General features: G+C 42.3%; 1 protein-coding gene across 4 annotated transcripts in view; it reads right to left on the reverse strand.

Moving 5' to 3' along the window:
- LOC115138198 (cGMP-specific 3',5'-cyclic phosphodiesterase-like) overlaps positions 1 to 12,018 on the reverse strand; it is an 87,544-nt gene that overhangs the window by 11,230 nt on the left and 64,296 nt on the right. For 3 of the 4 annotated variants that reach the window (XM_029674790.2, XM_029674791.2, XM_029674788.2), the window contains exons 9-13: positions 5,827 to 5,935; positions 5,641 to 5,725; positions 4,312 to 4,487; positions 3,531 to 3,590; positions 436 to 582 (exon numbers count right to left, since the gene is read on the reverse strand). In XM_029674790.2, coding sequence (XP_029530650.1) covers positions 436 to 582; positions 3,531 to 3,590; positions 4,312 to 4,487; positions 5,641 to 5,725; positions 5,827 to 5,935 — 577 coding nt within the window. The remainder of the gene's footprint in view (positions 1 to 435; positions 583 to 3,530; positions 3,591 to 4,311; positions 4,488 to 5,640; positions 5,726 to 5,826; positions 5,936 to 12,018) is intronic. The other variant, XM_029674789.2, reaches the window with a different exon arrangement.

The raw sequence follows: 12,018 nt of genomic DNA on the forward strand, positions 1-12,018 counted from the left end.
CGTATGGCTGTTCTGAGGCCAGTGATGGTCAACCATGCCTCATAGGAGTGCAGTGGAGTGATCAGCGAGGTACAGCCCGACACTGAACTAGAGCGCTGACCTGCTCTTGTTTATACACTTGAGTGGTCAGTGTGCCTGCTCTCACTCACAGAGCTGAAAAATAACCGGGCTCTGTGTAGGGCCCTCACAGCCAATCAAAGGCTCTCTTTATGAGCCGTCCTCGCCGCGGGCACTCCGGAGGTTAACTGTGCCGTTAGAGAACCTCTTAATAATATGTAATGGGGTGAGGGGCTGTATTTTAGGATGTAAAAACACACACATCTATGTCAACACTTGTATGCACAGTTGCGTATACACACACACACACTACAATTAACACACACGCACGTCGGTATGCACGTATGCACGCACACACACACACACACACCCACCAACCTTGTATTTCATCTGGAAGTTCTGGACCAGGTTGAGGTCTACAAACATGCGTATGGTGGCCTGAGTGGTCTCAGCGTCGGACAGCTCAAAGTCACTGAAGCTAAACTCCATCAGGCGCAGAGACTGGGCTGACGGAACAGTGGCTGCCTTCAAATACAGAGGGAGAGAGAGGGTAGAGGAGTGTGTGAGATGGATGCACACACACACGCACACACACGTTCATATACGATATGCACGCATGTACACACATATACTGTAGGTATGCACACAAGCACGCACATAGACACACGCATGCTCACACGTCCACATACTCTCCCTAAACACCAGGGATCTATAGCAGGCATTAATAATCGATGAGCTGTGATCAGCAGAGTCTAAGGCACACAGGAGGAGCATCTATCTGTGTTCGGCTCGCCTCCCCTACAACTGACAGACGGCACATCTACACAGAGCAGACAGGACACCCCCTAATGCACACAGGATCTCTCTCTCCTCTTCTGCTGTCTCAACCACTCCGTCTCTCACTTTATTTCGGATCACTTCCTCTTTAATCTGTGGTTGTATATTAATCCTCTCTCTCCTTCTCCATTTCTGTCCCCCTGTCACTGTCTATATCCGCTGCAGTCTCTCTCTTCCTCTCTCCATCTCTCTCTCTCTCTCTTCCTTTCTCCATCTCTCTCTCTCTCTCTTCCTCTCTCCATCTCTCTCTGCCCCCTCCTTTCTCCATCTTGCATATACACACTCTGGCATTTTCTTGACCTCTCTGTCTGGTCGTTTTTATCTCTATCTCTTTCTGGCAGCAGAGCGCAGCTCAGACGGAGAGAGACAGAGAGAAGCCCGTTGGGACTGAGAGAGATAAAAGAGCGAAAGCAGGGGAATCCCCTAATATTATTCTGTCAGACAGAAAGCATAACAGCTTTTACTACCACCACCACCATATACACAGTGTACGCCATTTAGCATACACTTTTATCCACATTCCTTACACATGGGTGATCCCAGGAATCGAACCCACAACCCTTGGCATTGTAAGCATCATATTCTACCGACTGAGCCACAGAGAAGACGTTTCAATTTTACACCTTTATTTCAACAAGGAACACAGACTGAGACCAAGGTCTCTTTCACAGCTGGGCCCTGCGTATACATGTTTACACATACAGTTTAGGCACAATGATTAAGAAACTACACAAGACAAGACGATCACAGATAACACAAAAAGAATACAGCGACAGATTACATTTACACACAGGTTATTCCCACTAACAGCACAAGAACTTGCATTAGACAGCGAAGTCCAACCCACGTTTTGATATACAACACAGTGGTGAGTTCTGTAGCTAGCACCCGTAATAAACCTAAGTGCGCAATGATAATTAGCATCCAGTGATTTAAGTGTTGATGCCGTAGCATGCATGTAAATAATATCCCCATAATCTATAACAGACATACAATATGAATGCTTCCGCTCAGTGTTTGAGATCAATTGACACCCTTTACCATGGCACTTTGAGATTTATTTTAAACTGCTAAAACCCTTACGCACCACTGCACTTTGTATACCAGGGTTGGCTGGCCTTCTCTAGTCACTCATAGGCTCAGGCACTGGTATACTTTTATTTAAAAAGCCATTTTGGGTTTACTACCTTTTTATTTGGGCATTTCTATTGTTCAGAAATGTGGTGGGTACTCTCTTCGTTCGCTGGACTTTATCCTGCTAACTGTTCCAGATGTTCGAACTGAATTTGGTAAAGGGGCTTTTAAACTGGAAGAACTTGTCCCGATTGGTATTTTTAAATCACTGATGCATGATCTTGAGACCGATTCCCTGACCTGTCAATGTTTTTAAATTGCTGTTTTTGATTTGGTTATACTCTTGTGAATTCTATGGTTTTTACTAGATTTACTTGCAGTTTTTCACATTGTTTGTCTGTAATTCTTGTAATGACTTGGTGCTGCCTATCTTGGCCAGGACACTCTTGAAAAAAGAGATTTTAAATCGCAATGAGCCCTTCCTGGTTAAGTAAAGGTTAAATAAAATCAGTTAATAAATAATAAATCATTCTAACTAGGGAAACATCAATACTTCAGAGAGTCAACGGCTCAGCAACAGTGACGGAACACTGCCTGGGGAGGGTGATTTGGCCTAAAAAGGAGTCCGTGGCCCAGATATGATACTGTGCTGTACCACATCAGCCACCATACTACAGCCTCCACTGCCTCAGGGAAAACATATAATTAGATTTCGTCGTCATCAGGCCATTTCATCTCAGGATATGAAAATGCCGTATGATCTTCGGAAAAGGTCACGCAGTATAAATGAGCGTCTAATAGTGTTCGGGGGTGGGACCAAGTTTCATAGAAAGCCGTATGGATTTATCCCGAAAATGTAACAAAAAAAGAAAGGAAGAGAAAGAAAGAAAAGAAGAAGGAAACTAAAAAGAGACAAAGTAAAAGCTAATGAAGGCATAGCCTTAAACAAAGCCCTTCTCCCTATGTGGTCGTAGTGTCTCCTCTTGTGCACAGTTAGAATATAATTGGACAAGTCGTTAAATGAGTCATATTAACTAAATAGCTGCTCCCACTCTAATCCATATATTATGGCAGCTAGCGGCAGACCTAAAGACTCGCCACCTAAATTACTTCATAAGGAGTTAAATATGCTGACACCTTAGCATTAGCTGGCAGGAGTCGGATTATTCTCTTTAACCCCAATTAATCATTAATTAATCTTTCAAAGCAAAGGATTCGGGCCTTAAATAGGCTTTCTGGAATGGGTATTGTGCATACTTTCACTTTTAAACCCTACTGCGGTCTTTTTTCCTGTTCTTTCTTTCTTCAGTCCATTATCCCCATAGGTCTTAATGTATGTATCAGTGTGAGAGTCGGCCATATTGTGTTACTAATTGGTTGGGTTTACATGCTGAATCAGCGCTGGGTCTCGTTACATGATGGCTGAAGTCCACTCATCTTTACACTGCCTGATGGAAGGCATCTGTCTGGCATTGTGTATGGACGCAAGTGTATGTGTGTGTGTGTGTGTGTGTGTGTGTGTGTGTGTGTGTATAGTGTTAAGTTAATAAATTGTAATTTACCGCGGTTACCTGCAGCGCCCGTGTCTCTTCCTCTGCAGCAGAGGCGTGATACGAGAGGACCTGAGAATGACACACACAAACACACAGCGACTGTTCTCCTTAAAAGTCAACACAATCGCTCTGACCGAGTATACAAATAAAAAACTGATTTCACATTTTGGAAGATGACACTTTCACAGATTTCCTCCCCCATGAGATGTTTCTGACCTCAGACAGACAGCCCTGCCACACACACATCCTTCAACCCCAAGTCCATCCATATCAGAGGCCTGTCATTGATAATTGGGGGAGAAAAACTGAGAAAGCTAGAAGAGGTCAGTCCTTGTGACGGCTACAGCGCCGCTGGAGAATGGGCTGAAGTGGTGGCTGCTGGGTAACGGCGGGGAGAGTGTCAGCTGCAGCCGAGAGGGGACGTCACCGGGGAGCCCTGACAGTGACAGCTCCAGAATAGAACAGTCAGGGAGAGAACAGGAGAGCGGGAGGACCGGAGGAGAGGAGGGGGATACATACGTCATCGAGGCCTGAAGAGGTCTAGGATAGAGTTGGAGTGATCACGCTAGTTCTGTTTTAACGTGGGGGAAGACGGAGCAGAGTGTGGAGAAGACTAGCCAGTCTTTCCTATTGGTAACCATCGCTGTTACTCTCGATCCCCCAAGGTCTCCATATTGTAGTTGCCTACAGAGGCACTGAGCTAGCATTATCTTACAGTACCTTCCCTCAATATTATCATGAACCATTAGGATTTAAAACTCCAAACTGACCTGAGACCTGTGTCTCTTACCTCCAATGTGACCTCCTGTTTGGCCATGGCTCTCTCCACTGTTTCATACATCTGGGTGTTCTGTATACCCAGTCCACAGAAGATGGCGAAGGCCTCCAGGAACTGTTCATCGTTTCGGTTGAAGGACTTCACCTTCCCTGATGCCTCATCCATCTTGTTCACCAACTGACACACACCTTCAAGACCCGACATAGGGGTAAATGTTGGAAACATATCAGGACGTTAATGACACATACACACCAGACAAAACATCGAACTGACACACAGTTGCAGACACACAGGACAAAAAAGTTTTTTTTCTTTTTAAGTTTCTTCTTTTTCCCCCCACGAACTGACACACATTCCAGACACTTAGGGGACAAAACTTTAGTTTGCTTCTCATTTTCAATATTCAATAGTTTGCTGTGAGGGACCTCTTGTCTGAAACTAAAAGCTCCATCTACTCCATGACTAATAGTCCCATAAATGTTGGTTGACAGCAAAGTTCTAATGTATAAAACACCTGCTCTATCCTCAGCCTGGAGACCTACTTACTAGTCACATCATGGAAACGTGTCATCGCCAACACTCTGATCCTTCCCCTTTACCTTCAGCTGCCCTTTCTCCTACATATCCTGCTTGACATTATAGGTGGCTTATTTTTACAATGTGACTTATCCGGAGTGAGTTACACTAGGGGAAAAAATGTATACTGCTTCATTAATGTCAGTGTCAGAGCTACTAAGAACATATAATGTCCACGTTTGAATCAATAAATGAATTCTAAGGAAATTAAGTTGAGTGTAGAAGGGGAAGGGGAGGTATGGTAATAAATTCTATATTAAAGTCTAGTGGCAGTAGGTTGTCTTTTGATCTGAGTGTCTCCTGGACTCTTCAGGCAGTTGGTTGAGAGGCTAAAGGGACCTGTTCTGTTTGATCATTGGGGAGTGGGGGGACATACATTATGGTTACACCACTGCCCAGCTAATTAATTGATCTATTTGTGCCTTTATTCATACATGCAATTCAAATCTCTTTTACAAGAAGGACCTGTTTAGGTCTTGTAATGATCTCAGCTAATGATGTTAGGTTATAATGCAAATGCAAATTATGCTAATGCTAAGGATGCATTAATGAATGAGAGGGAAAACTCTTGGTTGCGACTAATGAATGAGGAGAGAGAGAGAGAGAGAGAGAGAGAGAGAGAGAGAGACAGACAGACAGACAGACAGACAGACAGACAGACAGACAGACAGACAGACAGACAGACAGACACAGACACAGACACAGACACAGACAGACAGACAGACAGACAGACAGACAGACAGACAGACAGACAGACGTAGGTACCTATTACTTTATCCTTCTTCCCGTTCCTGATAGGAGTACAGAGCAAACTCTTGATCTGGTTACTGGGGTGCTCTGGGTTTTCACTCTGAAGGAAACAAAGAACCACAACTAGAGGCTCTGGACAACAACAAAAAAGATGGCCAACATAGGATGAACATTCTGGAACAGATCATGTTCAGTACTGACCATCCAGGGAAAGCGTTGGTCTTTGGTGACGTCAGAGATGTTCAGAGGTTCCATGGTGTTCTTCACGTACTGGGCATACATGTAGTTTATCTGACTCACGTCACAGTCCCTGTGGGGAACACAACATTGTAATACTTGTTTTATTAGACTGTGGACAACTTCTACATTACTTACACATAAACACCCCATGCATCCTTAGCGTATGACTGCTCTGTTGAGTTGGGTGGATCTCGTCACGTTGCCACTGCATTGGCTGTATTGCATTGTATTGTCTTTCTAAGCCTCAGTGAATACGCATGTACAGAAGCCAGTGCTCTTCCCGATATGACGACTGAGGCAGAACACTGGACTCTAGCCATTGCTGAAGGCTCCATACCTGGACTTAAGAACATCTTGGCTGATTGTCAGAAGGAACTGACTATGATTAAGCTTGACCAGGCCTGTCACGGCATAATGACGGTTTATTATTATCTCAACTGATGCCAGTACAGACAGAAACATGAATAACTAATATCCTATTTGTACTACTGCATATGTCTTTAAAGACAAGCTCTAACTGCAGCAGCAAAGCTGTGGCACGGTTGAGAAGATGGCCAAAAGACAGACAAAAGTGGAGAACCTTCGCTGCTGCGCTCCTCATCAGCCGGCGTGACGGGACGGGGGGGGGGGGGACGGGGTGATACGTCTTTATTTGATCGACTCAGGGTAGGATGAGGGTTAAGGATTAAGAATCGTCTGCGGTGAATTTAAGTTTAAAAAAACAAAACTTGTTTACCCTTCTCCAATATGGTTCGCAGACGCACACTGTTACTTTTCAGTGGCGACCCGCCATTCAGGAGCCCCACGTTAGTGAGTTAATAAAGCCTTCATACAAACATAGTATTTTTTGCTTTCTTGAGCAAGGTAGCTGCAAAATGCAGGTGTTTCAGCCTAGCTCGTGCTTACTGTGCTGGTGGGGCAGCCAGCGGAAAATATAGAGCGTAGGGCTTGGGAATGTTTTCTAGTTGCGCCATAATTGGCTCAGTGTTCTGTCACTCATTGGGACACTACGTCACTGCCAAATCTAAGGGTAGAGCTCGAAATTCAAGCCCCTTGGGTGCTGCCATAGAGTTACAATAGAGGAGCCCATCCAAGAAGGCTCAAGGTCATTGGCCACAGATAAAATTACGTCAAATCACATTATATCTACAGTAGCTTTGATTGGACTGATCATGTCAACATCATACTTTCAAAATCTTAGCTAGCAATCATCTTCATGAATCACGTCGACAATCTACTGGCGCATCCTTTTTAATCCTTCTCATATGAAGATAAATAATGAAGATAAAATAAAGATAAAACGTATCGTGCTCATCGGCCATTGAACATTACACAATGAGTGGTTTGAAAGGAATCAGTGGCGAACTGCAAGCACTGCAAAGAAATCACTAGCCTGCTATTCAGTGGAGTGGCTGTGTGGTCCCTATTCTGGGTTTAAGGGTCTCATTTCCAAGCTTAAAATGATAAACATTCAACATTGGCCATGCTCAAAACAACTGTTAACTCGGAACTGGGAAATCTGACTTTAGTGAGTTCAAGACAACTGGGAACTCTGGAGAAAAAGAGCTCTGACTGGCGAAAAATATTTTAAATGGTCATCCACCTCAGAATTGTTAGTTAGGAACTCGAGACTCTTTCTAGAGCTACCATCCAAAGATCACTGACGTCATCATGATTCAACCTTTTTTTCAGTTCCCAGTTGTCTTGAAAGCACCATAAATCTAGAGAGTGCTAGACTTTGATGACAAAGTTGTCACACCCTGATCTTTTTCACCTGTCTTTGTGATTGTCTCCACCTCCCTCCAGGTGTCACCCATCTTCCCCATTTTCCCTTGTGTATTTATACCTGTGTTCTCTGTTTGTCTGTTGCCAGTTCGTTAAGGTTTGCAAATACCCACACACAACACACTTGTTATGACTATTTGTTGGTGTTTTTAAAATTCTATGTTTGATTTGTGTGTTCTATTTCCTTTGGGTTTCATGGGTTTTCCATTTGTCTTAGTGCCAAGGTATCTTAAAGGGGCATGCACACACATGGACGTTTCAGAAGTTTTTATTTTCTGAGTTTTAATTAAATACATTAATGATTTTGATAAAGGACTGTAATGGAAACCTGGGACACAACATGTATGAAATGTTTGACTGTTTTTCATTAACTTATCTAATATAGTAAGAAACACTTCTTTGAAGGGTTTGTATGACCTCTGACCTCTGTCATGACTTTCCATTGTGGTTTGATCACCCTCATTGGAAAGCCATTTTGATAATGAATTTAAGGTAATTTGTAATACTGATTTCAAGGTCTTTTGTAATATTGATAATTATGATGAAGTTTATAGTTCTTAGCCATATTTGTGATTTGGATCAATGTGAAGAAGGAGAAGGCATTTCCTTTGACTATGGGTTTGGCTGCCTTACATCTATTTTCCTATGACCGTATGGGTACAATTATTTTTCTTTATGGAGTCATTAAGACTAGTGATTTGAATTTGATTTTGTTATTTGAAATGTTGTTTTATTTTTTGACCAATTGTAGTGTTTTATTTTTTATATATTTTTTTACACATTACTCACATGGAGAGTTATGTGTCAAAATGGGGGAGGGTACAGTCCTCTGAGGTTTTGGATTGAAGTTTACACACCTTGAGTGATGTGTAGGAGTGTATGGAGTGATATGTGAAAGAGTGTATTGTTGTGTTGTTTGTTCTGTTCTATTCCCGATGGGTTATAGGGCTAACTTCCTGATCCTGTGGCTCTGCGATGAAGTTGACAGTGTGATGGGGAGTATAAGCCAATTTGAAAGAATAGTTTCAATAGAATGTGTTGTTATTCTCTTTGACATATGTTTAGACATTTGTAGTATGAATAATTGGTAAAAGTAATCATTTATCATATAGTTAATGAACTGAACTAACTGTTGTTCTGATCTGTCCTCTCGAGGTTATCATGAAAAGTGACATCAGACGGCATCTTAATGCATGAAAGAGATAATTGGACCGAACAGTGTGTGTACCTCAAAACCCCGCTGAAGAAGAGTGACAAAGGCGTTGAATAAGGCCCTGTCCAAACCACTTCTACCGAAGGAAACGAGTCCGAGCCAGCAACCGGTGTACAGCATCCGATCTAAGCTATCAACTGCTTTTCTCTCATGTCTTTTCTCAGAGTGTGAGAGGAGTCCACATGGAGTGAGCATGGGGAGAGATCTGTTCTAAACTTCTCTTATGTTGCTGGTATACTGGTTGACGAATGGACAAGACATGGGTGGGTGGTAAAGGTGATGGCGGCTTAGGTGAGACATTGAAATTGGGACATTATCATGGCCATCCACTTTGAACCGTAAAGCTATCAAAAGACAACGAAAAGGACGCCAGAAGAATCAGTGCCGGGGGGGGGGTCAACTGTGCCCAAAATTGTTTTTGACTTTTGGGGTATAGTGTTGATTGTAGAAGTCTACACTACATCCAATTATAGTAATTTAGATCAGATACTGATACTTGAGATACTGATCTGTATTATAATTGTTACGAACCCCTTTGGCCCTGCAGTCTAGGGGGGATGGAAACGAGACCCGTAACATATCTCATGCAAATCATAACAGTGAAAAGGAACAGTGAGAACTAAAAGAAATCCACAGACAACTTAAATCTACCGTCAAACACTTCGGGTTTATTTTAAACACACGGCAATGGGGTGTGGGAAAAAGGGGCTGAGCTGGACCCAAGGAAAGAAATAATAAATATCCAAAAACCCCTAAGCTAGTCTTACCTGCTTCAAGCACAGCTAGCTAACTAACCAATAAAATATAGTGGGTGGTCCGCCCAGTTCTAACTTGGGTATTTAGACAATGTTTTCCTAGGGGTAATGTATGCCCATGGGCGACTTGGCTTGGTATCCCCTTTTCACACCAACAAACAAACAGTCATACACCACAACAATACATACTCACAGGATAACAGACAAATGTGACATGTAGGCACAAAAACAAAAGAGAGAGAGAGTTTGGGAAAACTATTGACTGAGTTTTTAAACCAAGGGTAAGGGAAAAGGAGCAGGTGTGTCTTCAGTGGCGACTGATTGGCGACTGATTACTGCCACCTGTGACTAGGGCAGAAGGAGAGAAAACAAATACACACACAGGATACCTGTATCCGTAACAATAATCGTGCTTAAAAAAAGGTTTTTGACTGGATGTTAATATAATTTAGATTCTGCCAATGTTAATGTGTGTAAAATGTCGTTTTTTTTTTACTTTGAGTGATAGGACCAATTTGAATTACTGAGTAATGTCATTCTAAATTTTGGCTGGAGAATTAATTTGATTTTTAATTATGATCTGGAAACTGAATGATTTTTTAAACTGAAGGGTTGATTTGAGTTTAGTATGTTAATACTTCTATGAATGAAGCAATGCATGTGTTATGGATTGACTGCTTTGATTGTTGTTATGAACTAAAGATGTCGACACTATTATCAGCATGCCCTGGTGAATGGAGAGGGTGAACTCTGATCTGGAGAGTGATCCTAATCTATTTGCTCTATAGGCATTGCCTTGTAAATAGTGGAATCATGATGCTTGTCTTGGGTCATTTTCATTAGGCACCAATGGAATAAATTTGACCTTAGCTCGGAGTCACTACCTGGATATGCTAATTTCCGTTTCTGTGATGGAAATAGTTATTTCAACCATGCTGACCCATTGAAGTATGATGGATAACTAAAGCTTATTTTGTTAAACTCCATTGTTGCATACACTGGATTATGCATTAAATATGTGCTTTTCACTGTCTATGAATATATAGCTTTGAATCTCATAAACTGCATGCATTTTTTGTTTTTCTTCATGGGTTCGTGCAGGTGACTGTGTATCATAACCTTCCCAGACAAATTGCTATAATACTTAGAAAATGTGTTGGAGGTTGAAATGGGAGACAGTGCTACGTTTCCTCGAAGGAGGTTGAGCCAGTGCTGTGGCATTCGGTCACGTGCAGGATACCATGCAATGAGTTATTGCTTTTGTACTTCTTGGTTTATGTAGAATGTATGCATTTTCAACATGTGAATGAATGTTCTTCAATCTTGTAATTTTCTCATAAATTGAGATGATTCTCAAAATGGGGGAATTGCATCAAATTGTTGTTTTATGCAACATAATAGAGTATTCTGTTAACTATTGTGTGTGTGTTCTACTGAGGATGGGACTCTGGGAGATAACACTGACAGGAGATTTACCATGTCTTTTGGGTGATAAAACCTAAAGAGCATTCCAGAGCATGAGTGAATGTCTCTGTTCTATACCATACCAGGAGAGATGGATCCAGTTTGGAGTCAGAGGGCCAGACACTGGTCTCTACACAATTAATAACAAATTCTTATTTTCAATGACGGCCTAGGAACAGTGGGTTAACTGCCTGTTCAGGGGCAGAATGACAGATTTGTACCTTGTCAGCTCGGGGATTTGAACTTGCAACCTTTCGGTTACTAGTCCAACACTCTAACCACTAGGCTACCCTGCCGCCACAATGAAAACTGTTGACACAGCAGATACTGTCTGCTATGTATTATAGGTATCTTTCATACAGATCTTAACCTTGTGACCCATTCTATATATCTGTTGTTCATCATGTAGATTGAAAGGGGTGTATCTTGGCTATAAAATACCTTTATACTTTTGTCTTGGGGCTCTCAACGAATCATTTGATCATGAATTGTCAACCAGCCATCATTATCGTGGAGCACTCAATCGATTCAATTTATATGTGTGTGTTGTATTGACCTGCTCCCTTATTAACAAGTGATTCAAGATTTAGTTTAAGTATAACTCTGACTTGTGTGATAAGTTTGTCTCTCCTCATTTGATAGTAAAGAAAGGAACCACCACATCCTGTCTCTCGATTGTTCTTGTTTTCTAGTTTTCCTGGTTTTTACCTATTCTGTCTGTCCTGTACCGTTGACCCACCTATCTGGATTAATGACCCCTAACTGCCTTGACCTCTTGTCTCAAACCTGATAGTACAAACTGGCCCTGACTGACCCAGTAGACCCGGGCCAGCTGCGCAACGCCATCTCCTCCCAAGGAGCCACCATTGGGAGGCACGAGGAATTGATTCGTGGCCTTATGGAGGGGGTTTAAACATTGGCTGAACGCCATGACCG

The sequence above is a fragment of the Oncorhynchus nerka genome, linkage group LG12, assembly GCF_034236695.1.
Source record: "Oncorhynchus nerka isolate Pitt River linkage group LG12, Oner_Uvic_2.0, whole genome shotgun sequence".
NCBI lineage: Eukaryota > Metazoa > Chordata > Actinopteri > Salmoniformes > Salmonidae > Oncorhynchus > Oncorhynchus nerka.